The sequence below is a fragment of the Manis pentadactyla genome, chromosome 11 (genome assembly GCF_030020395.1).
Source record: "Manis pentadactyla isolate mManPen7 chromosome 11, mManPen7.hap1, whole genome shotgun sequence".
Lineage (NCBI taxonomy): Eukaryota > Metazoa > Chordata > Mammalia > Pholidota > Manidae > Manis > Manis pentadactyla.
The window spans coordinates 108233083-108259110 of NC_080029.1; the positions used below are offsets into that span (position 1 = coordinate 108233083).

The following is a 26028-nucleotide window of genomic DNA, read 5'->3' on the forward strand; positions in this document are numbered from 1 at the left end:
AATCAGTGTTGGTTAGCCAAAGAATATGTGCACTGCAAATATAATCAACCCCAGGGAAATTAATTGATTTCTTAAAAAAGTGCATAAATATTTCAAAAGCACAAGTTAGAGCTTTAATAAAGAATGTGGTGAAACAAAGTCTTAAACGTAAATGGTTTTTCAAATAGCATTTTTAGTCATTTCTCTGGTTTTAACCATCAGTTGTTTTTTATATCAGAAAGGAGGGAGGAGGGGCTGTGGCTGTTAATTCCTAATTAGCATTATACATGGTGATGAAACAGGGTGAATCCAAGCCATATTCAGCATCAGGAACTTTGGACTCACTCTGCATTTGGATTCTGGGGTATATTTATATTTACAAATGCTATTATCTTTGTCTACAAGCTAACCAACCAATAAGGAAGAGTTAGTCTGTGCAATGCAAATGGACTAGTCTAGATGCAACCCAGTCAAGGTGTGCATATACCTTTTTTGTTTCTTTTTTAACTTTTCTTCTTCATACCTTGGTAGGGAAGAGTTATTTCAGTAAATATAGATGTTATGAAGATGAACAAAAACTTGAAAAAAGGCACTAAAAATAAACTCATAAAGTTTGCAGGCAAATCAAAAATATTTAATACACTATGTAGAAAGTCAAAACCAACTTAAGAAATCTGGCTTTGGCACATTAAACAGACGAAAACCTCAGATTAACAAAGAAACTTTTTTTCTGTATTATAGCACTATAATATTCAAGTATTTGTTAATACCCTTCTACCAAGTCCTTCTACAAGTTAAATGGAAGTAAGTAAATTTGATAAACACAACAAATTCCAGTCACTGGAAAGTATTAAGATTAGGCTGCTATAAATAGTATTTTATTTTTCTAGTAATATGACTATCTGATGTCATGATGAGCTTACTCAAATTTGGAGAGCAGCATGTTCAAGTTTGGAGAATGTTTCTTAGTATATACCAACCATGAAATTATCTTAAATTGCAACAAGTCTTCAACAATATAAATGAAACAACTAGAAATAATTCCTTTATTCCTTCAACTGCGAGCCTCATGAAAATGGTGATTAATGGGGAAAGTGTTGGAAAATCCCCTTTGTTTTTGTTACAAAAACAAGAGTTACAAAATATTTATAACAAATGAGTTGAGAAAGAGTAAGTATTGAAAAATATTTACCTCTTGCACATCAAAATATAAAGACCCAATATAATTAAAGAAATAAAACAAAACATACTGTTTTATGCATTCTGGTATGCCAACATATTCCATAGGGACAAGTTCCGCTAGTTCTGCCAAGTTAAAGACGTATCTAATTTTTTGGCTGAATTTTGAGCTATGGAAGAAAATAAAAATAATTACCTCAATGTTTGTGACCAACAGAACTGACAAGAAATTCAAACAAGGAGTTTGGATTTTTGTTTTCTTAAAAGTCAATGGCTCTCAAAAAATTACCTAATAAAGGGTCTTGTAACAGCCAGAAGTGTTCTGATAAACCATGAGGGATGTACAATGATTAGAGATTTTAGATTTTTCCGTAACCTGGAGTTTAAAAAAACAAAATTAAAAAGTTCTACAAATTCTAATGTTAGAAGTTAAGGCATCAATAAGTATGTGCAAGGTTAAGCAAAAAACTAAATGAAAAAACCCTTATCCAAGAGTTCTCACTTGGATGTGATATTCCTATAGACAAGAATATGCATTTTTGAATTCCAATGGTCCCTCATACTGCTATGAAATGAACTTTATTCATTTGGTTAAATTTATGTCACTGTATAACCTGTTATTAAACGTCTGATGGCATACATTCAGTTGTCTTCAGGACTCTGTCAACCAACAGTAGAGGATAATACTGAATATAGAAGTAAACTATTTTCATTTTTCAGGACTTGGGGGAAACTGATACTAATTTCTTCAATATGATGAAAGGCATCATGCAGGCAGAAGAGTAGCCATGGAGATCACCACAGAATCAGGCAACAGAAATCAGATCTGATGCATTCTTAAAGTCTAAAATTTTAAATAAAAATTAAAGGCATCATCCTACATAACTTAAAATGACTAAATAAAAGCTGCTGTTTTATCATGCATATTTTACAACTAATAAAGTGATCATTAAGGATTTTATTTTTAAATCATAAGAACTACTCAATGTCATGTTTAAGTATGAAGAAAAACCTATTAATGGGTCTGAGTTGATTAAACTAGTTCAAATTATCTATGGTCAAGCCAGACCAACTCTAAGTTTAAAGTTCCTTCCATTAGCATGGATGACTACTACCTCCCAGGAGAATATACTTCAAGAGCTTATTCCAAAGAAAGATTACCTAGGCATCTTAAGAAATATAAAATATGCTAAGCATTATAAACAAGGCAAAATTCAGAATGTAATAAAACAGGAAATGTAATAAGCCCTCCATCCTTTCCTAAAATGTAAATTATAAGAAAATGTGCAAGTAAGGAAAAAAGCCATTTATAAGCTTGTTTAAGGAATTGAAGTTATTTTTTATAAAAATATCAAAGCTGACTTCCTTCATGACATTGTAAAAGTCTTGAGAAAATAGAAATTTGTTATGAAATTAACATGATTTAAGTGGACACATGGTGCCTTTAAAAGCGGCAATAGAAAATAAAACTTGATTTGTAATGTCACTGTAAAAATTATTCAGCCTAGCTTTCAACTTGTACTTGTAATACCTTCTATCAATTTGCTGATAGCATTTCCTGAGCCATCCCAGACTAGGCATTTTTCTTCGAGTTGTTGCACCATTTAAATAAACTATCATGTAGTTTTCTGCTACTAATAGTTCCAAAGTGCCAATAACATACCTGTAAAAACAAATTAAATTTAAGTACTAAATATCACTTTGCAGAACAAAACTAGGTTATCCAAAGCATGCAACTCCCTTCTCTCTCCTTCAGTGAGAGCAATTAAAATTTTAAAACTGGATTAGTTGGTATTATGATTATTTAAAGAAAAAAGAGTGCCTATCTTTTGGAAATACTTAGTGAAATGTTTCTAGAAGAAATGATATGATGTCTGGGATTTGCTTCAAAATAAATTGTGGGAATGAAGTACAAATCAATAATTGTGGAAGTGGGTGATTGGTACATAAAGATTCAGCTTACTTCTACCTTTGTGTATGTTTGAAATTTTCCACAGTTAAGTTTTAAAAAGCTGCACTAAGTTAATGACCATGGAAATACAACAGAACTGAATCAGCTCAGTTATATTTGGCTTCTTGGGAGCAAATGTGACTTTGCGATACAGTCACTCTTTACATTTAATGTGTTCTTAAATGTAAAATAAAGAAATTGGAACAGATAATCTGAAATATCCCTTTCATTTTTAAAATGACAATTTTTCTGTCGAGTTGGAAAATGGGATAGTTTCATAATGCCAGATAGTAAGGACTAAGAGACCCAGAACTGGGATATTTATCATTTTTACCCAACTAAAGCACACTTCCTTAAATTAGAGATCTAATTAACTCAGAATTCTGTCCAAACCTTTTTGTGAAGATATACTTACTTAAAGAGATTGTCCATCAGGTATCTATAGTTAGGTTGACCACTTTCAGGCATAAAACAGACAGCAAACACAACAATGGCATTTAATCCATCCCCATAATATCCTGAAAAGGAAACCAAAGATAAAATCACCAGCATTTTACTCTGAAGATTTTTCAAAGGACATCTATGTGGTTGATAGATTAGAGTGGTTTATCTTCCACAAATTTCTGATCAGAGTATTTTTTTAAGCCTTATTTGCCTTATATAGAGATCTTTAAATCCTCTCTTCTCAAAAAGAGAATAATAAATTTTGAAGAGTAAATGGTGGGCATAAAAACCAGAAAGCCACTTAAACTGAAAGCTGGCCTTATTTTAGCAGGTAGACAAATACAGTTATATAATTAAAGCAGATACAACATCTACAATAAAAATATTCCTATGCAATTTATAGTTAAAGTGGGTGCTTTTTGAAAAAGTTTTACATTCAAAATGCCTATAGTTGGTAGATACTACAGTACTAAAAACTAAGAAAAGATTACATTTCTGACATTAATTTTAAGTGAAGAAAATTTTAACTGACATTAAATTTAAGTGAAGTGCTAAAATGTGTGCTTCAGTTATAATCTCTAGATATTAAGCTGTATCCAGTAAAAAACCATTTTGCTTTAACTTTTCATTTCTATTATTTACAAACATGCACTGAAAAGGTTTGAACTATTTTAAGTACATTAAAATTTTTACTATTTTTCTTAATGCCTGAGTCACAGAACACACTGTGATAATTCAATAGAATAAAATGGCCCTAATTATATTCCCCTAAGAAAAAGTGCTATTCCTGAGAGACATTAGGTTTAAACCATGAGGCAGGTTTCACAACTTGCTTCCTATGAACTAGTTGAGTTAATGGGTGCCTGTGGACTTCCTGATCCAGTTTATCCTGTTTTCTTCATCTGAATAAGATTAAATTAGATGGAATAATGTAACTGCAAATATTCAAGTGATTTGCTTTCAGATGAATGAAGACTATAGAAATAAGCAGGGAAGGCATTTGGCAGAGAGTAAATTAAGTGGAAATGACTGTACATGGAAAAAAACCCAATCTGCTTGGCCAAACTGGTCTCCTGTCCTGTGTTAGAAGGATTTCAGGTAATATAACGTGCTCTATAGAGTAAGTTGCACTTTGACTGTCATTAATATTCTGGCACTATTTATACTGTGCCTGGATAAGCTTCTATACACAGCATAGACTGATAGAATTGCACTTCATAGCTTTTCCTATAAGATTTGTAAATTTCTTAGGGAAAGGGATAAATTACATTGTAGCTGCTCCATAAAAACGTGAAATGAATTAGTTCTCTGCTTTGTGGTAAAGCTAAGTGATTTGTTCAGGGTTTAAGGTAAGTTAAGAGTCACAGTTTAAAAAGCCAGTTCTTATATCGACAAAGACTTGTAGAAGAATGTTCATGGCAATTTTAATCATACTAGCCCAAAATGGAAACAGGTCACATCTCCATCAAAAGAAGAATGGATAAGCAAATTATGGTTTATCCATGCAATGGAATGCCTCTCAGCAACAAAAGGGAATAAACTACAGATACATACAACAACATGAATGGATCTCAAAAACATTAAGCTGAGCAAAAGGAAGTAGACAAGTCTGTATACTATATGACTCTGGTTACATGAAATTCTGTTAACAGGTAAAACTAGTCATGGGAGTAGACATTAGAATAGAAGTACTGGAGAGGGGGTATTCACTGAGAGGGAGTATTAGAGAATTTGAGGGGGGCAGTGAAAACATGCTCTGTCTAGTAGTGTAGAATACATGGGTATATATCTATATATATATATGGTTATATGGACACTTGTCAAAATTCACTGAGCCATACACTTAAGATCAGAGCATTTCTAAGTGAAATTAAGTCAGAAGAAAGATAAATACTATATGATATCACTTTTACATGGGATCTATAAAAGCTAAACTCATAGAAACAGAGATTAGAATGGTGGTTACCAGGGTCTGGTAGCTCAAAGAGCACAAACTTTCAGTTACAAGATGAATAAATTCTGGGAATACAGCATGGTGATTATAGTTAATAATGCTGTATTACATACTTGAAAAGTTGCTAACAGTAGATTTTAAATGTTCTTACCACAAAAAAGGAATGGTAATTATGTGGCATAATGCAGGTATTAGCTAGCAGTATAGTGGTAATCACTTTGCAATATATAACATAACAGATCAACATATTTTACACATTAAACCTACACAATATTATATATCAATTATATCTCAATGAAGCTGGAAAAAAAAGAAATTTGCAAATGGCTACAAAAAGTAGATAGAGATTTTAAAGATAGATTTAAAAAAGGGATTAGATCATTTTACTTATATAAACTATAAATGGGTAAAAAGGGGACAAAGTAAAGTCCTAGTTTTAGGAGGCTACGGGATAGGGGCAAGGAGATAGTTTTCACTGCACCTTCTTGTACCTTTTGAACATAATGTATGAACGTATTAATGATTTTTTAAATGCCGATTTCATCCTTTTACTTCAAACCTGTTATGTTTCTAAAATAACCTAATTAACATACTTTCCAAATTATGTAGTATCTCAAGGGAGGGTTTCTTTAAGTAAATGGTTTCAGATATTGCATTAAAAAATCTGAACAATCCTCAGTAACTCTTACCTCCATGGCTGATAACTTTTTTATATGGTTCAATTGCTTTCATATCAACCCTGTGGTCTTGTTCTCCAATTCTGAACATTCGCCAGCGTCGTCCATCTTCTTTTTCCTCTGCTGCTGTGTATTCAGTAATTGAACCTTTTCTAATAATTTCAGTAGTTTTGGGTTTTGGAAGATCATCTGTGAAAATAAGAGGTTTTTGAATCAAATTGTTATTTATACAATAAAAATCAAATTACATGTTAACCACTTTACCATCTAAGTAGATTGTTCAGAGGATTTTTTTTATTATATCTTCTGTGGATTTTAAATATTTCTTCCATAGTCGAAGAAAAGGCTTGCTCTTGATATTAAGGCATTTTATGTTTTTGGAAATCATGGTTCTTTAATTTTGATTGTACTGCCTAGTTCAAATAGCATCTAATTACAGTGCGATGTATATCCCTATATCCAGAAAAGATACTACATACAGCCATCAAAATCTTAGTACATTGGCTCTACAATGCCTTTTCAGGTTTTTTTTAACAACATTTTTACCACCATAGGCTAAATAATAACTATCTGGGAGCCAATTGTTTTTTGTTGTTGTTGAGCACATAAATTATTCCCCAAACATTATAATACTAGATAGAAAGTGGTTAACAAGTCAATGATTATTTCTCATTTGATCAGTTTTATAAAGCAGGAACTTATTAATAATATTCTGAAGTGTACATGCAAAAGTCTATTTTAACTTGTCATTAATGAAAGCATAAGCACCAATGATTAGGTGTAATTTATATTTCAAGATTGCATTTTAGCTGATCTTTAAGAAATAATGATTTTCAAAATTTTAGTATCATAGTCTTACCAAAAGATGGGGGGAGGGGAAACCTACTGCATGTTAGTTGTTTCCAAGACAAAGCTGTTAACGGAAAATATCCTTCCAGGAAATGACTACAGCAGCATTAAAGAAAGGAGAGACAAAACACATAGGCAGAAAACTATTTCAGTATCTTTATAAAATATTGCTTATTACTGGACTGCTTACTGAACTGGTAAAATGGGAAAAAGAAAAGGAACAGAAGATACAGCATATTAAGGACCTTAGTCTTTACTGCAGATAAGACACCTAATGCTAAACACTGCTTTGAATTAAAAATCACTTTAAAGATGGGAATATATGCATATACATATATATGTGTATATATACACATATAACTTATTAACAACTATATAAAGATACTGTTGACAGCGACTATCTAAGTAAAGAAAGTATGCAAAGCAAAACATATGCCAATTCCTGTGAATTCCAAACAACTAATGATAAATGATAAGGAATATAAGATTTGGGGTTAAGAGTATACATTAATTCAAGTTGATTGTTTACAAAGTGCAGCACTTTCAGGCAAACCTACTTAAAAAAAAAAAATCACCCTAAACATTGTAGTAACCACAATGTTGCTCATGTAATTGTATACTAATGATACCAAAAAAAAACCCTACCTCCAGAACTCCCTCTCTGCAAACCCTTAACTACTTTTAGCACATTCCATAAACTATATGTCTTTTCAAAGCTTTTTTTTCTTAGCTGATTGACTGAACTGAATAAAAGAACATGCCATAACTATCAAGTAGTATTTTGGAAGTAATATGAAAGGACATATTTAAGAGTATTAGGCAATTAAGAAAATAAAACCACCTGTGTAATCTACTATAAACAATTTTGAAAGCCATGAGAATATTTATTGTTACCAGAATTTCATATCTGAGTAACAAATATCTAAACTTTAGAAAGAATAACATATTTCAACATCCCTTAATTACTGATTTTAATTGGTTTCATGATAAGTTTTAAGTTTTTTCAATTATTTTAATATGAGAATGTCACTGTAAAAACATGTATGTATATAAAGACAAACATTCATTAATAAAGGTCAGATAAAAACAATGAACTTTTACCTTCCCACTCAAACTCATTACTGTTCTCTGATGGTGTGTCTAAGCCATCTAGGTCAATCTCCCCACTTTCATCCAAATCATCTGACAACACAGAGCCATCACTAGGATCCAGGGTCAGGCTAATGTCTGGAGCCATTAGTTTCTTTCTTACTTTATTTCCATTAACTTCTAGTGAGCCTGGAATGAGTGAACAAAGTGAAAGATATACTGAAGGAATGCTTAGATGCTCAGGTTGAATTAGAGAAAAAGTTTAACCATTTTACTCTTGAGAAAAGTAACATTAATTAAACATAACCCAAAGCACTAATTTATAAACTTTCGATTCTAATCACCATTGCTTCTACTTCATGGCAAGATGATGTATCCCAGCAAGAATATGTCTTTTTTAATAATTAGAGGTAGACCTTATAGTCACCTCTTACTACTAAAAATGATCTCCTCTCAGCCTTTTATTATAGAAACTTGCAAAAACTAACGGTATATTTTTGGAAAGTTACATTTTCAAAAATTTCCAAAGCATTTCAAAATTGCTTTCCTAAACACTCAACTTATCCTTTGGCTCCCTACAATGGGATGAAAATAGTATATTTTTTTCCTTGAAAAGAAATATGTTAAAAAATAGCACAAAGTCTATTATTTCAACGAAACTCAAAGTGTCAAATTCTTACCAGGCTGGCTCTCTGGTCCAGTTACAGCTAATATATCTGCTTCAATACTATCATCTTCTGGTAAAGGTCTAGAAGATATAGACATACTTTTTAACCCAGAAATTAAAAAAAAAAGTTTTTTGATGTTCAAATATCTATTAAAAATAGCTTATAGAAACAGTTATGTGGAACTGAATAAAGCAGTGTTTCTGAAGCTTTACTAATTTATAAGCCATTTTTAAAGAAAAAATTTTCAGACTATCAGAGTTGATTTACATATTCTTATAAGTAACAACTGAAAGTAAATTAAAATTCCTTATGTAAATGCTGTTAAGTACAAGTATAAAACAAACATAGAAACTATAAACAACCTACAAAGCAAACATAATTAAAATGCACAAATTTAATGTGATGTATAAGGAAGGTAAATTATCCCTCACAATGGTAATATAGTTATGATGACTAAAATTCTTTAGAGCTCAGCATTTCTGTATTACTATTATCATCATGTGCTATGCAATGACTCAGTACTCTCACCAGCTGTCCACATTCCAAGTGCTGAGGGGCGTTCCTGAGCACTGTGATGGTCTTCTGACCATGGTGGCATGGGAGCATCATTTAAATACAAGTCCCGCCTTTGCTCTTTTTCTTAACTATGCCAACAAAATTGTAAATATATATGCAAATATGTCAGGGTAGCTGGCCAGATGATCTAGAAATCCTTGCTTATTCATTAAGATTTTTTTCTTAAAAGCACAAAATTTTAACAATCTTTACACATAAAGGCCCCCTTCTCCCAGGAACCCCTCAGACTCTAGTTTAAGAAATAGCACATTAAAACATTGTAACAGCAAAAATTGTGAAACTTTAATGTTCAAATCAAAATGAAAGATTACAGAAGATCAAGCATATATTTGGTTGGAGAGTAAGATACAAGAGAACTAGTCTAGCTGTTGGAAAGGAACTTTGATATCCTAGTATCAAATGAATACCTTGCAATACTGGGTTCTTTTAAAAAGCCTAAAATAATAAGTGACACCTTGATAAAGAAATTTTGAAGTTTTGTTTTAAATTTGTTTTCATTTAAAAGTATTGCTCACATTGGAAAATCTTCATCTTGCCATTCTTCCTTAAGTTCCACACCTTCCATCCTCAGCTTAGACTCAATGTCAACTACCAACTCCTGATAATCCAAAGAGCCAATGTCCTATGAAAAGAGAAAAATTTATAACAACTTACTTTCTATGCTACTTTTTATCTGCTGAAAGGTACAATCATCTTATACCTTAGTTCACACCTCCACACTGGTCATGAAATCAGTTTACTGAGTTGCAACTACCACTTTTTTTTTTAAGAATTGTAATAAAAAACAGTACAGTTGACTCTTGAACAACACAGGTTTGAACTGTGTGGGTTCACTTATAAGCAGATTTGTTTTCAATACAGTACAATAAATGTTTTGTTTTATGATTTCAACATTTTCTTTCCTCTAACTTACTTTATTATAGGGAGACAATATATAAAACATACAATATACAAAATGCTTTAATATACTGTTTATGTTACAGGTATGGCTTCCAGTTAACAGTAGGCTATTAGTAGTTAAGTTTTTGGGAAGTGAATAGTTACATGCAGGTTTTGACTGCACAGGGGTCAGGCACCTGTAATCCCTGTGTTATTCAAAGGTAAACTATACATACATTCTCAGTAAAGTTAAGTACTATTTGTAGTAAGGGTATTTTGCAATTGAAAGTATCTGTTTTTATTTGCATATATGATTGTGTGTCCCAAGTTGTGATTTTAAATTTGTTATTGCTAATTATGTAGAACAATTTGGGAGGGGTGTATATTAGGAATACAAGCAAATAAATATATTCTCTACTCTAGACCCATAATTAAATATTCTGTCCTCTGGATAGAGGTTGATCCTAGAAATTGACTAGTAAATAGTATTTATACTATCAAGCTTCAGCACAGGCAAATGGTGTACTTTTATTTCCTTCTCTACAGTTTCAGAGCCACAGTTCCTAAGCCATTTAAAAAAGGCTATTCAGCCAGTAAATGAATTATGCTACTTTGATTTACTTCATATCTATATCAAGCTTTCCTCATAAAGTTCAGTGTTAAGTGTTCAGACACTGACCTTAGTGAATACTTCTATTAATGAAACTACATGTTTTAACTTAGGCCATAAATTTCAGTTGTCCCAAGGAAGGGTGTGGATGACAATATCCTCATTTTAGAAAATGAAGAATATAGAAATTGGTTTGGTTGATGGGATAAGAGAGGTTTTTTAAAAAAAAAAATACTTTTTAAGAAGTCATGAAGAATCAACCTGTTAACAGTGTAACAAAAATTGTGACAACTTTAGGGGGCAAGAGGTATAAATGAATATTTAGCTTGCTTACATTACAGTAAGTTAATAGATGACTTAAGTTATTTTTTTAAAAAGCAGCTAAAACTTATTTCTTAAGAAAGTATCACTAGATGTCATTGGATGCATTAAAATCTAAAAGTTACAAGTTGTTGACCCCAGTAGAAGAAGAAAGAGGGTGGGATGGGGAGAATGACTAATGCTTTTCACATTAAATCCTTCTAAACTATTTGATTTTAAAATCCTGGATGTATAAGTTTTGGAAATACTTATTAAATCAAACAAATGGTATCAGTCATTCACATTTACTTCAGCTAGTCTTCTAAAGACATGGTCTTGTTTTATGGTTGCCTTATCTGCTATGTCATTATATTCAAAAGATGCACTAAGTTGTACAAAAAAAAGCATTAATGTTCTAGAACAACAAAATCACATTGGAACTTTTCAAATTTATTAGATTTCACAAGGTAAACTAAATTCATATCTCTGCCCAAACTGGAAAGCTCTCTTCCCAGTTTGTATTCTCTTATACCCAAAGGAAGGTTTCAAACATTCTCAAAAGGTTTAAACTTATGAGCACCCACTTATATAAGCACAGAATAAATGGCAAATGCTGTCTTTTCCTCACAAACATGTTTGCTTCGAAAAGTCAGTTAATTGGTATGTAGGAGTAAGGCATTTCTAATTATCTGGAAAAACATAAGCTAGACAATGTTGAGAAATTAATGGAAAACACACTTAAAATACAATAATCTTGACTTATTTAACACCTTCTCTGCTTCTAATACATAGTCTATATTTTTAAGTAATTAACAAACATCTTCAGTGATCACTCCACAGACTCTTCTCTGGCAGCAACTCTTCCTCTCTGTAGAGTGGAAAAAAAAAAAGAAGGGGATACTTACCTTGCCAAACAACATCTTCTATTTAGAACATAGAACTAGTAGAAAAGATCCCAAAATTATGGCCAACAAACCCAGGTGCTGATTCCTTATTACTCTAGAATTGATGCTCAAGTGAAACTGATACATTTTGCTATTGCAGGTTGAGAACTAAATCTGTTCCAAATTTTTAAATTCACCATACCTCAGTGTTTTCTCAAGTCTTTGCTATTCACTCTAATGTGAACTAACATATTTTCCTAAATTCAAATCAGAAAAGCTTTCCATTATTTTGTCTCACCTTTTTACTGAGTGTTGTAAAAACCTGTCAGGATGTTCTGGGTGTCTTTTTCAAATATCCTACATTCTCAGAAAGTATTTAAAATTAAAAAAGTAAAAGCAGTGACTGAAAGTTGCTACTATTCTATTGCCAACACCTCACACAGGGCTTGGGACATTACAGACCTGTAAATATTAGTTAAACAAATCAATATTTAATTGTACAGTATGACACTAGATAGCAAACCTTTGTTTTACTCAACCTCTTAGGCTTATTTTTCTTATTAAGCTACATAAATGGACTTCCTGTTAGTTTTACTCCCAAAAAGTATAATGAAAATATTTGGGGTAACCTATATGCATGCAGTATTAACTTCTCTTGGTAAAATTATTGCTTATTTGTAAGAAAAAATATATATCTGGTGAAATTCTAGAAGACAAACCATGTCGTTTAGCTGCTTTACCACTTGAGTAAGTCTATCAATTGAAAAATAGCTCCTTTAAACACAGACGGCCCACCCAAGTCCTTTGGCTCTCTAGCTTAATTCATTCATTTTTACTTTAATATCATATTGAATCATGTGATGTTAATACACCACAGTATGTGGACATGGATATTTAGTTTGAGGACAATGAATTAAGCTAGTTAAACAAAACCTAGCAGGAAAAATTAAGTTCAATTCAGTTTTGACCATTTCATTATGGATTTTAAGGGGAAAAGTACACTAGGTAGATAAAAATTTTAAACAATTGAGAGTACTGTTCTTGGAAGCACTTTATCAGCAGCAGCTGTAAGAACAGGAAACAAACAAGAAAGGAGCAGTATAAGCACAACCACTTTGGAGGAAATGAGGATAGTGCTGACTCACAAGTAAACTGGCTGTTTCCCATTTTTTGTTCATAGATTAGGTACATTAGAATGGGGAAATAACACTTTAAGATGTTACTTGTTAAAATAGCCTAATGCAACAGGAATAACTTGATTTCTCAACAGACGTGTTGTGGTGGCACATCATTACTTATGTCAGTTATCGGTGGAGGACATAGAATCAATTCTAAACAGTCACTTATCTCAGTGAGGTTAAAAATCAAGGAGAACGGATCTCCTGATTTAACTTCAGAAGGGAGGTGTGGTGGTAAATTCAACCAAGATAAGAAGGGGATTTCCCCATGCAGCTTAGCAATATAAGCAAAAATTAGGACTGTCTGAATTATACTTACAACTTCTCTTTATTTATATATATTTAAATAACTAACAACTTTACAGGACAACTTTACTATTATGTAGTCAATGCTGCTACAGGAGTAGGTGCTAGTAACCACTACCCATGCTGAAATCAATTACAGTTGGCAGAAGGAAATGCCCAGGCAAGACTTTCATTTCTCTATTTAAACAAAAGGGCTTCATCCTAAACATTTATGACAACTTTTTTAATTAGATTGACAACACTGGCAGCGCTACAGTAAAATACTTCAGGCCAGCCTATATGTTTATGAAGAGTACCAGAACAGCTCCGGAGAAATCCTTATGCTTGCCTGTGTTGTTTCCTTCAGAGCAGGGTTGTGCAGGTTTTTAAGAATGAAATGACACAATGAGACTTACACTTGTTAGAATGGCTATTACCAAACATACAAGAAATAACAGGCGCTGGCAAGGAGGTGGAAAATAGGAAATCCTCATGCGCTGTTGGTGGTAATGTAAACTGGTGTGGCCCCTATGGAAAATACTATGGAGATCCCTCAAAAAATTAAAAATACAACTACCATATGATCCAGCAATTCCACTTCTGGGTATTTACCTAAAGAAAATGACATCACTATCTCAAAAAAATATATGCACCCTCACACTCATTGCAGCATTATTTACAATAGCCAAGATATGGAAGCAATCTTAAGAGTCCATTCATGGATGAATGGATAAAGAAAACGTGATGTAACACACAGTGGAATATTTACTCAGCCATAACAAAGAATGAAATCTTGCCATTTGTGACGATATGGATGGACCTTGACAGCTTTATGTTACGTGAAATAAGTCAGTCAGACAAAGACAAATACCATATGATCTCACTTGTATGTGGAATCTTAAAAACAAAAAACCCCAAGCTCATAGGTACAGAGAACAGACTGCTGGTTGCCACAGGTAGCGGCGGTGAAATAAGGGAGGGAAGTCAAAAGGTACAAACTTCCACTTGTAAAATAAGTTCTAGGGGTGTAATATACGGCATGGTGACTACAGTTAATAATACTATAGTACATATTTGAAAATTGCTAAGAGAATAAATGTTCAAAGTTCTCATCACAAGGGAAAAATCTGTAACAATATGTGGTGATGAATGTTGACTTGTGGTGATCATTTTGCAATATATACATATATTGAATCATTATGTTGTACATTTGAAACAAGTATGTCATACATCAGTTATGCCTCAATTCAAAAAAGAATGAAATGACATACTCTATCAGAAATTTTAACATAAAATTCAAGAGAAATTACAAATGGTGCTGACTTCTCTCAAAATTATGAAAACAAAGCAAAGGGTAGCTATGTTACCTATAAAAGGTAGAGTTACTATCAGTATGCAGAACATACTGGAGAAACTCTGAGACCTTTGTAAAGATTAAAGTCTAATAACTGATCTCTAACACTTTAGTATAGAGTTACAAATGTTTGTTGTAATACAAAATTATAATTTTGGATAATTACCATCATATTATACTACTATTCTGCTTTATAGGATGTAAGTTTAAAAGACATCTTTTAATTCACTGACAGCCAAGGTGACTTTATCAGATTGCTATATATACTTCATTTCTTAGATGCCTTCCTCCATTGCTGCTCCTTTTACCAGCATCACTCCAAATGGAGTAACAGGTGTGTAGCTCATTGTGTCATTTCATTCTTAAAAGCCTACATTACCCTGCTCTCAAGGTTTTTCCAAAGGTGTTTCGGTGATCTTCATAAACATACAGGCTGGCCTAAAGTATCTGCCTCTAGCGCTGCCAACCTTGTAAAAAAAGAGAACTATTTCCCAAAGAATGCTTTTCATATTTGCCAACCACTTGTACACTCACCATCTCTTATGTTTCAACCAAGAATTCTGTGAGGTCTAGAATATGGGTGTTATCCCCACTTTATCATATGAGGCAAATGACACTACATTCTGGTTCCCAGACACAGACTGTTTCTAATACAGCACACTGCCTCCAGTTCCCTGGCAACTTGATACAGAATAAGCCTGTAATACCAGATTTGCTTAGCTTCAAAGGTCCTGTAATGGCTAAAGTCTACAATAGCCCTGACTTGGGTGATCTAGTTCAAGTTCTGTGTTTGCAGAAGTGGATCTGTCAACTGGCTGGCTGAGCCCAACAATATTAGGCTGCAACAGAGGAAATTCTGAAGACTAAGCAGAGAGTTTAGAGAAAATGTAAAATGTCAAGAATTAAGATGTGCAGACTCATCAAGAAAATAGTCTGCAGGGTAACTAAACTGGGTACATAATTTTGAGGAAACATTCCTTTACAAATTGCAGCAACTCTAATAAAATTTGAGAGAAAGAACACGTTCAATTTTAAAAAAGTTATTAAGTTTTTGGAAAAAAAGGATCCTATTCAAAACAGGTGATGATGAAAAAGCAACATTAAAATCCAATCACACACTTCATTCAACTAACTACATGGAAGGCGCTAGGACTTACCTGAATGAACGCGATACAAACTATGCCCTTAAAGAACTCCCGGAACAGGCACACAAGGGAAGTTTCAAAACAACTTAATAAAACCAAATACATTTCTTATTTAACATGGGTCGATCTGTATCTTCAGTGGCATCAGATGCACCCAAGGAACTCAAACCATTTCTGCCAGGTATTTAAGCAGACAGACTGCAGTGTCTGAATCCGCAACTTGGCTTTTTTGCAACTTGGCAAAGTCTATTAAAGCTCTCATTACGAATGCCTCTTCCCTGTCTATTCCCCAAGGGTACGAGGCACTTCAAACGTCCAAGTTTCTTTGTTCTGCATCAGGACGGACGCTGCCATAAACGCGAAACCAACGTGGCCCAGTCACCGCACCCAGACCGGGGCGTGTGCACGGGGGCGAAGAGGGGCCGGTTCCATCCCGAGCACAACCATCACAGACGGGAAAGGGGAAGGGGCGGGGTAGAGAGGCAAGGATGGCAAATACGAACGGGAGCCAAGCCAAGGGCGGGGGCCTAAACTAGGCGGGGATCTCGGAAGCGCCGGCCGGGCAGGTTCTGTGGCGCCCCCTACACGGATGAGCGTCCGGGCTTCCTCCCTCGGGCCGGCCGGGGGCCCGCGACCCTCCGACGTCCGCCCCAGGCCTGCCCCCAGCCCAGACCCGCAGAGCCCGGCGTTGCCGAGCAACACTCACCCCGGAGGAACCCTTGGCCCCCTCGTCGTCTTCGCCCCTCCAGGCTGGCGATGTGGGGCTGACGGCCAGGTCGTAGAAAGTAGCGCCGAGCGGAGCCCGCTCCCCTCGGACGGCGGTGGAGACCCAGGCCCAGGACCCCGGTTACAGCGGCAGCGACAGCGGCAGACAGCCGCAGCAGTGACCCGGATGCACAGAGCTGCCTCGGCGGAAGTGACAACAGGCCGAGCTTCCCAGGCGCGGCAGCGGGCGGGGGCGGGGGCGGAGGCGTGGCATTTTATTGACCCTCCCGAGTCCCTTCCCTCTTTCCTCCCGCCGGCGGGGGCCGGAGGCCCGCGCATGCTCCCGCGGGCCGGCCAGGGTTCTGCGGGGCTGTCGGGGCGCGTCTACCCCTCATCCGCGGCCTTTCCGAGGCTGCAGGGGCTTCCACTCCCTCCGCTTCGGACGCTGCCCTCGAGTCTCCAAGAGCCATTTTTACGTTCTTTGTGTTGGTTTCATTCATCATTACAATAATTGTATATTATAAAATGCATGAAAAGAGGGTAACAAAAATATCCGAGGCCTCATTGTGAGGGGCTAAACTGAGAAGAATCCTGGGTTTCTTGATGGTGAATAGCTCTTCAGCAGTGCTTCTCAAACGAGGGAACGAACGATCAACCTATTATTTTGTTAAATTTCCAATAAGTTGTGGACTATGCTTGGTAAGATAAAATGAAAACACTAGAAACGTTTTATCATTAGAGTCAACAGCCATAAAATTACCAGAACATTGCAATAAAGATTTGTGAACTGTTACTCCTAATTTCTCGACTTGTCTCACCATGGACCAGTTAAGAGTTTTCTGAAGGGCCCGGTTCTGTGGACCGCACTTTGAGTAGCAATGCTGCCCTACAACTTCAAGGAACTGAGATGAGTTTGGAGAAAGCAGTAATTCCTCTAAGAAATCTCATCCACTCAGTTCATACAAAAGCCCAGCAGTCAATTATTTAGCTAATGCATTCGGGAATGGTAGGGCTTGAAAAACTCAAAATTTTAACAATTGACCCCAAATGCAGCTCCCAGAGGTGGCATTGCTTTGGCAACATTTATTCACTGTTGTCGGGGAGTTAAACTCTGTGTCTCATCTATAAAATAGGGAAAAAGTAGAAAACTTTTGTGAGGTAAAGTCACACATGTGTATTAAAACAGTGCTTAGTATATTGTAATCATATGTGCGTTAGGTATTGTTTTCCCCACAGTCTAACACTTTTGTTAAATAGCTGGCAGAGAAAACAAAACTGATCAACTGATAAATTGAGCTTTAGCTAAAGAACTTCTTGGGCCATGTTCCCATAAGCAATTTTACATTTACTTACAGATTTTTCATAGTTCCGTCTTTTGCTTATTTCAGTCCTGCAATGAGTAGTATTCCCCACAGGGTGGCAGAATATCACTTGAAATCATACACAGTTATGTGATTGTGTAATCTTTAGTTTCTTTTTCATATCAATAAATTTATTAGTAAGTTGGATCAGTGGTTGCTTTGGGTTTGAATAAGCCATTCTACTGTTTGTCTTTTTATCCCCATTTCATGAATTATCTGTACGTTAAAACATTAAAACACCACAGGAAAGGCAAAACATTAAAAACTACAGATAAGGCAAAAAAAGTCACTATTAATTCATTATATATATCCTTTTAAGATTTTTATACACATATAACAATAATAGCACATATATGTTTCTATAAAATGGAATAATGTACCTAATAGCTTAAGATCTAATTTTTTTCATTAAAAATATCATGAACTCCTTTTCAGGTCAATAAGTATGTTCTGACATCATTTTTATTATGGATGATTTATGTACTAACAATACCTTACTGAACATTTAGGTTGCTCCATTTTTTTTTTTTTGTAGTTAAGAACCACACTGCAAAGATTGTCCAAAATGTTAGAAACACAGGACTTAGTTTCAAACAAAATACTAGTTTTGTTTTCAAATAATACACTCAATGTATTTTCCTTAAATTTTTAGGTGAAGTACCTCTGAACAATGGGTCCAACTGTTAATCTGGAAAAGTGTGACAAAGACACTGTTTTCCCGTGTTCCCAGACTTTTTGGACAATCTTCATTGTATTTTTACAATCACTAGTTTCTTTTATGTGTCTCCTTGAATAGGCAGATATTTAGATTCTTAAAAATTGGAAAATAGGAATAATGATTGTGCATTGAGCATTGACTCCCCTATACAGAATTTTATTGTCGTTAACAACCATTTGATCAATAAATATGAGAGATGCCCTCACAAAAAAAAAAAAAAAAAGGACAGACTTCCAATGGTAAAATAAATTAGTAACCGGGATGTAAGGTATAGCATAAGGAATATAGTCAAGATATTGTAACAGCCTGGTAGGGTGATAGCTGGAACCTAGAATTATGTATATAAATGTTCTACCACTGTGTTGTACACTTGAAACTCATGTAATGTAATACTGTGTGTCAACTACCCTTCAATAAAAAATAATTATTAAAAGCTAAAAAAAAAAAAAAAAAAAAAAAAAACCAAATGAGTATTCATATTTGAACTGACTGTTTAGAGTTCATAATGCATGAGCAAAACCGAAAGTTTCTGTGATGACTGCCCTTGTACTGTTCACTATGTAACTTATTCATTATGTAAGAATTTGTTCTACATGTAAAAACTTGTTTGTTATGCCTCAGAAGATTGGAGACTGACAAAAATTAGGCTTGGGGTGGAATAATGATTGTGCATTGAGCATTGACTCCCCTATACAGAATTTTATTGTCGTTAACAACCATTTGATCAATAAATATGAGAGATGCCCTCACAAAAAAAAAAAAAAAAAGGACAGACTTCCAATGGTAAAATAAATTAGTAACCGGGATGTAAGGTATAGCATAAGGAATATAGTCAAGATATTGTAACAGCCTGGTAGGGTGATAGCTGGAACCTAGAATTATGTATATAAATGTTCTACCACTGTGTTGTACACTTGAAACTCATGTAATGTAATACTGTGTGTCAACTACCCTTCAATAAAAAATAATAATTAAAAAAAAAAAAAAATTGGAAAATAATTCAGAGGGGGGCAAAAGTGTGGTTTGCAGACCCTAAATAGAAGCTATCATTTGGAAAAAGATACAGTAGCTCAGAGCCACCATCAACCTTTCCTTTGTGGTTTCTGGCTTTTGAGTGATTATTTTTTAAAATTTTTTATTAAGGTATTATTGATATATACTCTTATGAAGGTTTCACATGAAAAAACAATGTGGTTACTACATTTACGCATATTTTCAAGTCCCCACCCATACCCCAATGTAGTCACCGTCCATCAGTGTAGTAAGATGCCACAGATTCACTATTTGCCTTCTCTGTGCTGCACTGTTATCCCCGTGATCCCCCACACCATGTGTACTAAACATAATACCCCTCAATCCCCTTCTCCCTCCCTCCTCACCCGCCCTCCCACACCCCTCCCCTTTGGTAATCACTAGTCCCTTCTTGGACTATGTGAGTATGTTGCTATTTTGTTCCTTCAGTTTTGCTTTGTTGTTATACTCCACAAATGAGGGAAATCATTTGGCACTTGTCTTTCTCCGCCTGGCTTATTTCACTGAGCATAATACCCTCTAGCTCCATCCATGTTGTTGCAAATGGTAGGATTTGTTTTCTCTTGTGGCTGAATAATATTCCATTGTGTATATGTACCACCTCTTCTTTATCCATTCATCTACTGATGGACACTTAGGTTCCATATCTTGGCTATTGTAAATAGTGCTGCAATAAACATAGGGGTGCATATGTCTTTTTGAATCTGAGAAGTTGTATTCTTTGGGTAAATTCCAAGGAGTGGGATTCTCGGGTCAAATGGTATTTCTATTTTTAGTTTTTTGAGGAACCCCCATATTGCTTTCCACAATGGTTGAACTAGCTTACATTCCCACCAGCAGTGTAGGAGGGTTCCCCTTTCTCCACATCCTTGCCAGCATTTGTTGTACTTAGTCTTTTCGATGCTGGCCATCCTTACTGGTGTGAGATGATATCTCATTGTGGTTTTTGAGTTATGTTTAAACAGGCCCTCCTCACTCTAAAATTATACAAGTAGTCATAATTATTTATAATTTCATCTTTTTAAAAATAGGAACATTAAATCCAATTGGAATTTTCTGTATATGTTATGATATGAGACAGGGACTATGATTTTACTGAACTGGTGAAACAGTTTACCTAACATTTATTGAATAATTCAGTAATTCTTGAACTTGACTAGGATACAATCAAATTAATGTTTACCTTCAAAGTTATCTTAGGTTATCCACTTCTTTCAAGTCTCCCTTCACAAATCTTTTGACAAACCTTTGTATCTATTTACTCTAATCACAAACTACCATTGGACAAACCTTGATTAAGTAGTATTATGAGTCAATAAATACTGTTGGGCTCTGAGGGTACAGATGAAAAGACAATGTTGCCTTCAAGTTGCTCACAGACTAGTCAGGGAGCGGGGCAAATAAAGGCAGTAAACAATTTAGTGGATTGAGGTGACCTTGGTACTTCCAAGGTATAGCTAAATAGAAGGGAGCTAAACATTCTGGGGTTGGGGGAAGTGTTGGGGTCAATAAGGGAAGCATTTCTGAAGGAGGTGATCTGGAGCTGAGTAATAAGAGGATCTTCCAAGGCGAGGGAATGGCATATGCAAATGCACAGAGGCTTCTGAGAACCACAGATTGTTCATCATGACTAGAGCACAAGCAGTGGAGGGATAAGTGAGTGTGAACAGCCAGTAACAAAAATAGGTAGTCAAAGGCCAGATTAAAATGGATTCTTTTAATGCCAGGGATTCATCAGAGCCAATATAATGAGCAACATGGAAAAGCAATCAATTATTACTTTATAATCATGCTCCAAAAGAAGAGATTTAAACATGCCCTGTACAACTCCATCATTAGGATAAGTTCTAAGAGAACAACTTTGAGAGGAACAAAGTTCATTTGAATATATGCTTCAATATGTATATTTAAATCATTCATTTTACTTTGTCATACTTTATATATTGAAACAAAAGCGCTTAGCCAAAACAGAATTGAAGAGGTGTTGAGTATGCACCCAGTCCTCATCCTACCCCAACCTTGGATTAGAGGTAAATGACAGATGATGAAGACATTTGAGACAACTCAAAGAAAATGCCCATGTAAATTCAAATTTCAGAAACATAAGTACATTAAATTAAACTCTTGAATGCTTCTGCACTCTCCACTGTATATTTTTATGCACAGATTACTGTTCTTGTTCATGAGCATATAAATTCAGTGATGTTTGGCAACTCACTCATAATTTTTGAAAAAAATGTGACATATCCTTTTTACATGGGCTGAAGATTCCTCTTTGTTGGTTCAGCTTGAGGATAAAACAGGATACAATTATATATTCACTTAATTATTCATAATTTGAGTCTGGAATGAATGTGTATATATTTTTCACTTATTCACTTTATAAAATTCAAAGCTAAACCCAGCAATAGTTTCATCTTTGGCATGATGACAATTTCTTTCCTACAATGAACTGATACAGAAAATTGTTATGGAGAGAATTTGTGTTTCCCTCCTTCAGAAAATCAAATTGGACTGCACATGTTTTACACATCACTGTTGTGTGATGCTTGCATATTCCACAAAGTACATAGAAGCAAACAGCAGCACACATTTCTAAGAAATTTCCATATGCAGAGTTAGATTATGGCGATTCAGGAGGAAAACCAGGCTTATTTGGTGGAGAATTTTAGTCCACAGGACTTTAAGAATTCAACTCACTCAGAGAAATAGCAATGTTTTGGGTTGAAGTCATATGAGAACAAGAGTTCAGATCTGGAGAAAACCATGTTTGGTGAGGACTAGAAGTGTTGTGCATTTCATTCAACAGAAGTTAGGAAAGACCAATAATACTACCTCAGAGTTCTTAGCAAAAAAAATACTATGAACAAGTCTTAGAGTTCATATTCAAGTCCTCTCTGAACATATCTCTGCAATGTCATATAAGATATGACAAATATGAGTTTAAAACAATCTGAGGCAATACATTTTATAATAAGAAGGGACAAAATGTGGCAAAATCATAGCAAAAAGTAGATTGGAGATCATGGTTGTCATTTGGAAAGAAGATGATATTCAGATCCATCTACCCTGATAGGAGTCATTACAAAAAAAATCACTTATTAATTGATGCTCTTGCAATACTACTGAGACATGATATCACCACACTTGGTTTATTACTAAAATAAAGATTAATTTTGAAGAGGGATGTAGATTTCACACTTCCTTTTTTCCTTTAAGATATGAAATATTAGTAGCAGTGTGACCATCTATGTTTAGAAACAGACCAATAAAAGCCTCCAAGTAGAAAAAAAGCTGTTGAATTCCACCCAAAAACAGCAGGATACACATTCTTCTTAAGTGTACATGGAATGTTTTCCAGAATAGATCACATACAAGAACACAAAAAGAGCCTCAATAATTTCAAAAAGATTAAATTGTATCAAGCAGCTTCTCAGACTACAATAGTATGTTTTGAATTACACAAAGAAAACAAAAAACCCCACAAACACAGGCTGACTAAACAACATGCTTCTAAATAATCAGTGGATCAATGACCAAATTCAACAGAGATAAAACAATATATAGAGACAAATGAAAATAATAATTCAATAGCCCAAGGTAGTTGGGATGCAGCAAAGGCAGTTCTAAGAGAAAAGTATATAGCAATATAGGCTTACCTCAAGAAACAAGAACAATCCCAAATAAACGGTCTAAACTCACAATTAAAGGAACAGAAAAAGAAGAACAAATGAGGCCCAAAGTCAGTAGAAAGAGGGACATAATAAAGATCAGAGCAGAAATAAACAAAATAGAGAAGAATAGAACAATAGAAAGAATCAATGAAACCAGAAACTGGTTCTTTGAGAAAATAAACAAAATAGATAAACCCCTAGCCAGATATATCAAGAATAAAAGTGTACACCCATAAAAAGAATTAGAAATGAAGAAGGAATAATCACAACAGACATCACAGAAATACAAAGAATTACTTGAGAATTCTATGAAAAATTATGTGCCAACAAATTGGACAAACTAGAAGAAATGCACAAGTTCCAAGAAAAATACAACCTTCCTAGACTGACCCAGGAAGGAACAGAGTGATTACCAGCAATGAAATCAAACTGGTAATCAAAAAACTGCCTAAGACCAACCCCACTGGCACAGAATGGCTTCACAGCTAAAATTTATCAAACATTTAAAGAAAAGCTAATATCCATCCTCCTTAAAGTTTTCCAAAAAGTAGAAGAGGTGGGAATACTTCCAAACTCATTCTATGAGGCCAGCATAACTCTAATACCAAAACCAGAGAAAGACACCACAAAAAAAGAAAATTATAGACCAATATCCCTGATGAACACAGATGCAAAAATCTTCAACAAAATATTAGCAAACCAAATTTAAAAATACACCAAAAAGGTCATCCATCATGACCAAGAGGGATATATTCCAGGGATGCAAGGATGGTACAATATTCAAAAATCAAACAATATAATACATCACATCAATGAAAAGAAGGACAAAAATCACATGATCATCTCAATAGATACTGAAAAAACACTTGAAAAAATTCAACATCCAAAAAGTCTTAACAAAATGGGTATAGAAGGTATATACCTCAACATAATAAAGGCCATATGTGACAAACCCACAGCCAACATCATACTAACAGCAAAAAGCTGAAAGCTTTTTCTCTAAGATCAGGAATAAGATAAGGATGCCCACTCTCCCCACTTTTATTCAACATAGTACCAGAGGTCCTAGCCATGGCAATCAGACAACACAAGGAAATAAAAGGCATCCAAATTGGTAAGGAAGAAGTTAAACTGTCACTGTTTGCAGATGACATAAAAAACCCTATGTGAGTTTAGACTGTTTATTATACATAGAAAACCATAAAGACCCCACCAAAAAACTATTAGAACTAATAACTGAATTCAGCAAAGTTGCAGGATACAAATTTAATACACAGATATCTGTTGCATTCATATATACTAATAATGAATTAGCAGAAAGAGAAATCAGGAAAATAACTCCATTCACAACTATATCAAAAAGGATAAAATACTGAGGAATAAACCTAACCAAGGAGGTGAAAGACCTGTACTCTGAAAACTACAAGACACTCAGGAGAGAAATTAAACAAGACACAAATAAATGAAAATCTATCCTGTGCTCATGGACAGGAAGAACTAATATTGTCAAAATGGCCATCCCACCTAAAGCAATCTACAGATTCAATGCAATCCCCATCAAAATACCAATAGCATTCTTCAGCGAACTAGAAGAAATAGTTCTAAAATCATATGGAACCACAAAAGACCTGGAATGCCAAACCAATTCCTGAGGAGAAAGAACAAAGCTAGCGGTATTACAGTCCCTAACTTCAGGTTCTACTACAAAGCCACAGTAATCAAAACAATTTGGTACTGGCACAAGAACAGACCCATACATCAATGGAACAGAATAGAGAGCCCAGATATAAACCCAAGAATATATGGTCAATTAATAAATGATAAAGGAGCCATGACTATACAATGGGAAAAAGACAACCTCTTCAACAACTGGTGTTGGCAAAACTGGACAACTATATGTAAGAGAATGAAACTGGATTATGGTCTAACTCCATACACAAAAGTAAACTCAAAATGGATCAAAGACCTGAACGTAAGTCATGAAACCATAAAACACTTAGAAGAAAACATAGGCAAAATCTCATGAATATAAACATGAGCAACTTTTTCCTGGACACTTCTCCTCAGGCAAGGGAAACAAAATAAAAAATGAACAAGTGGGACTACTTAAAACTAAAAAGCTTCAGTATAGCAAAGGACACCATCAGCAGAACAAAAAGGCATCCTACAGTTTGGGGAATATATTCATAAATGACTTATCTCATAAGGGGTTAATATCCAAAATACATAAAGAACTCATGCACTTCAAGACTCAAAAAAACAAACAACCTGATTAAAATATGGTGGAGGATGTGAACAGACAATTCTCCAAAGAAGAAATACAAAAGGCTAACAGGCACATGAAAAGATGCTCCACATCACTAATCATCAGGGAAATGCAAATCAAAACCAAAATGAGATATCACTTCACACCAGTTAAGATGGCCAACATCTAAAAGACAAGAAATAACAAATGCTGGAGAGGATACGGAGAAAGTGCAACCCTCCTACACTGTTGGTGGGAATGTAAATCGGTGCAACAGTTGTGGAAAGTAGTA

At 34.7% G+C, this 26028-nt stretch overlaps 1 protein-coding gene across 2 annotated transcripts in view; it reads right to left on the reverse strand.

Moving 5' to 3' along the window:
* The window catches only part of BNIP2 (BCL2 interacting protein 2), a 23715-nt gene extending 6796 nt beyond the window's left edge, over window positions 1–16919 (reverse strand). The window contains exons 1-10 of one of the 2 annotated variants that reach the window (XM_036903034.2): window positions 16708–16919; window positions 9882–9988; window positions 8803–8870; window positions 8135–8311; window positions 6197–6373; window positions 3525–3627; window positions 2690–2821; window positions 1448–1534; window positions 1230–1328; window positions 467–502 (exon numbers count right to left, since the gene is read on the reverse strand). In XM_036903034.2, the coding sequence (XP_036758929.1) occupies window positions 467–502; window positions 1230–1328; window positions 1448–1534; window positions 2690–2821; window positions 3525–3627; window positions 6197–6373; window positions 8135–8311; window positions 8803–8870; window positions 9882–9931 (929 nt within the window). In that variant the 5' untranslated portion in view covers window positions 9932–9988; window positions 16708–16919. The remainder of the gene's footprint in view (window positions 1–466; window positions 503–1229; window positions 1329–1447; window positions 1535–2689; window positions 2822–3524; window positions 3628–6196; window positions 6374–8134; window positions 8312–8802; window positions 8871–9881; window positions 9989–16707) is intronic. The other variant, XM_036903035.2, reaches the window with a different exon arrangement.
* Between the last annotated feature and the right edge of the window lie 9109 nt (window positions 16920–26028).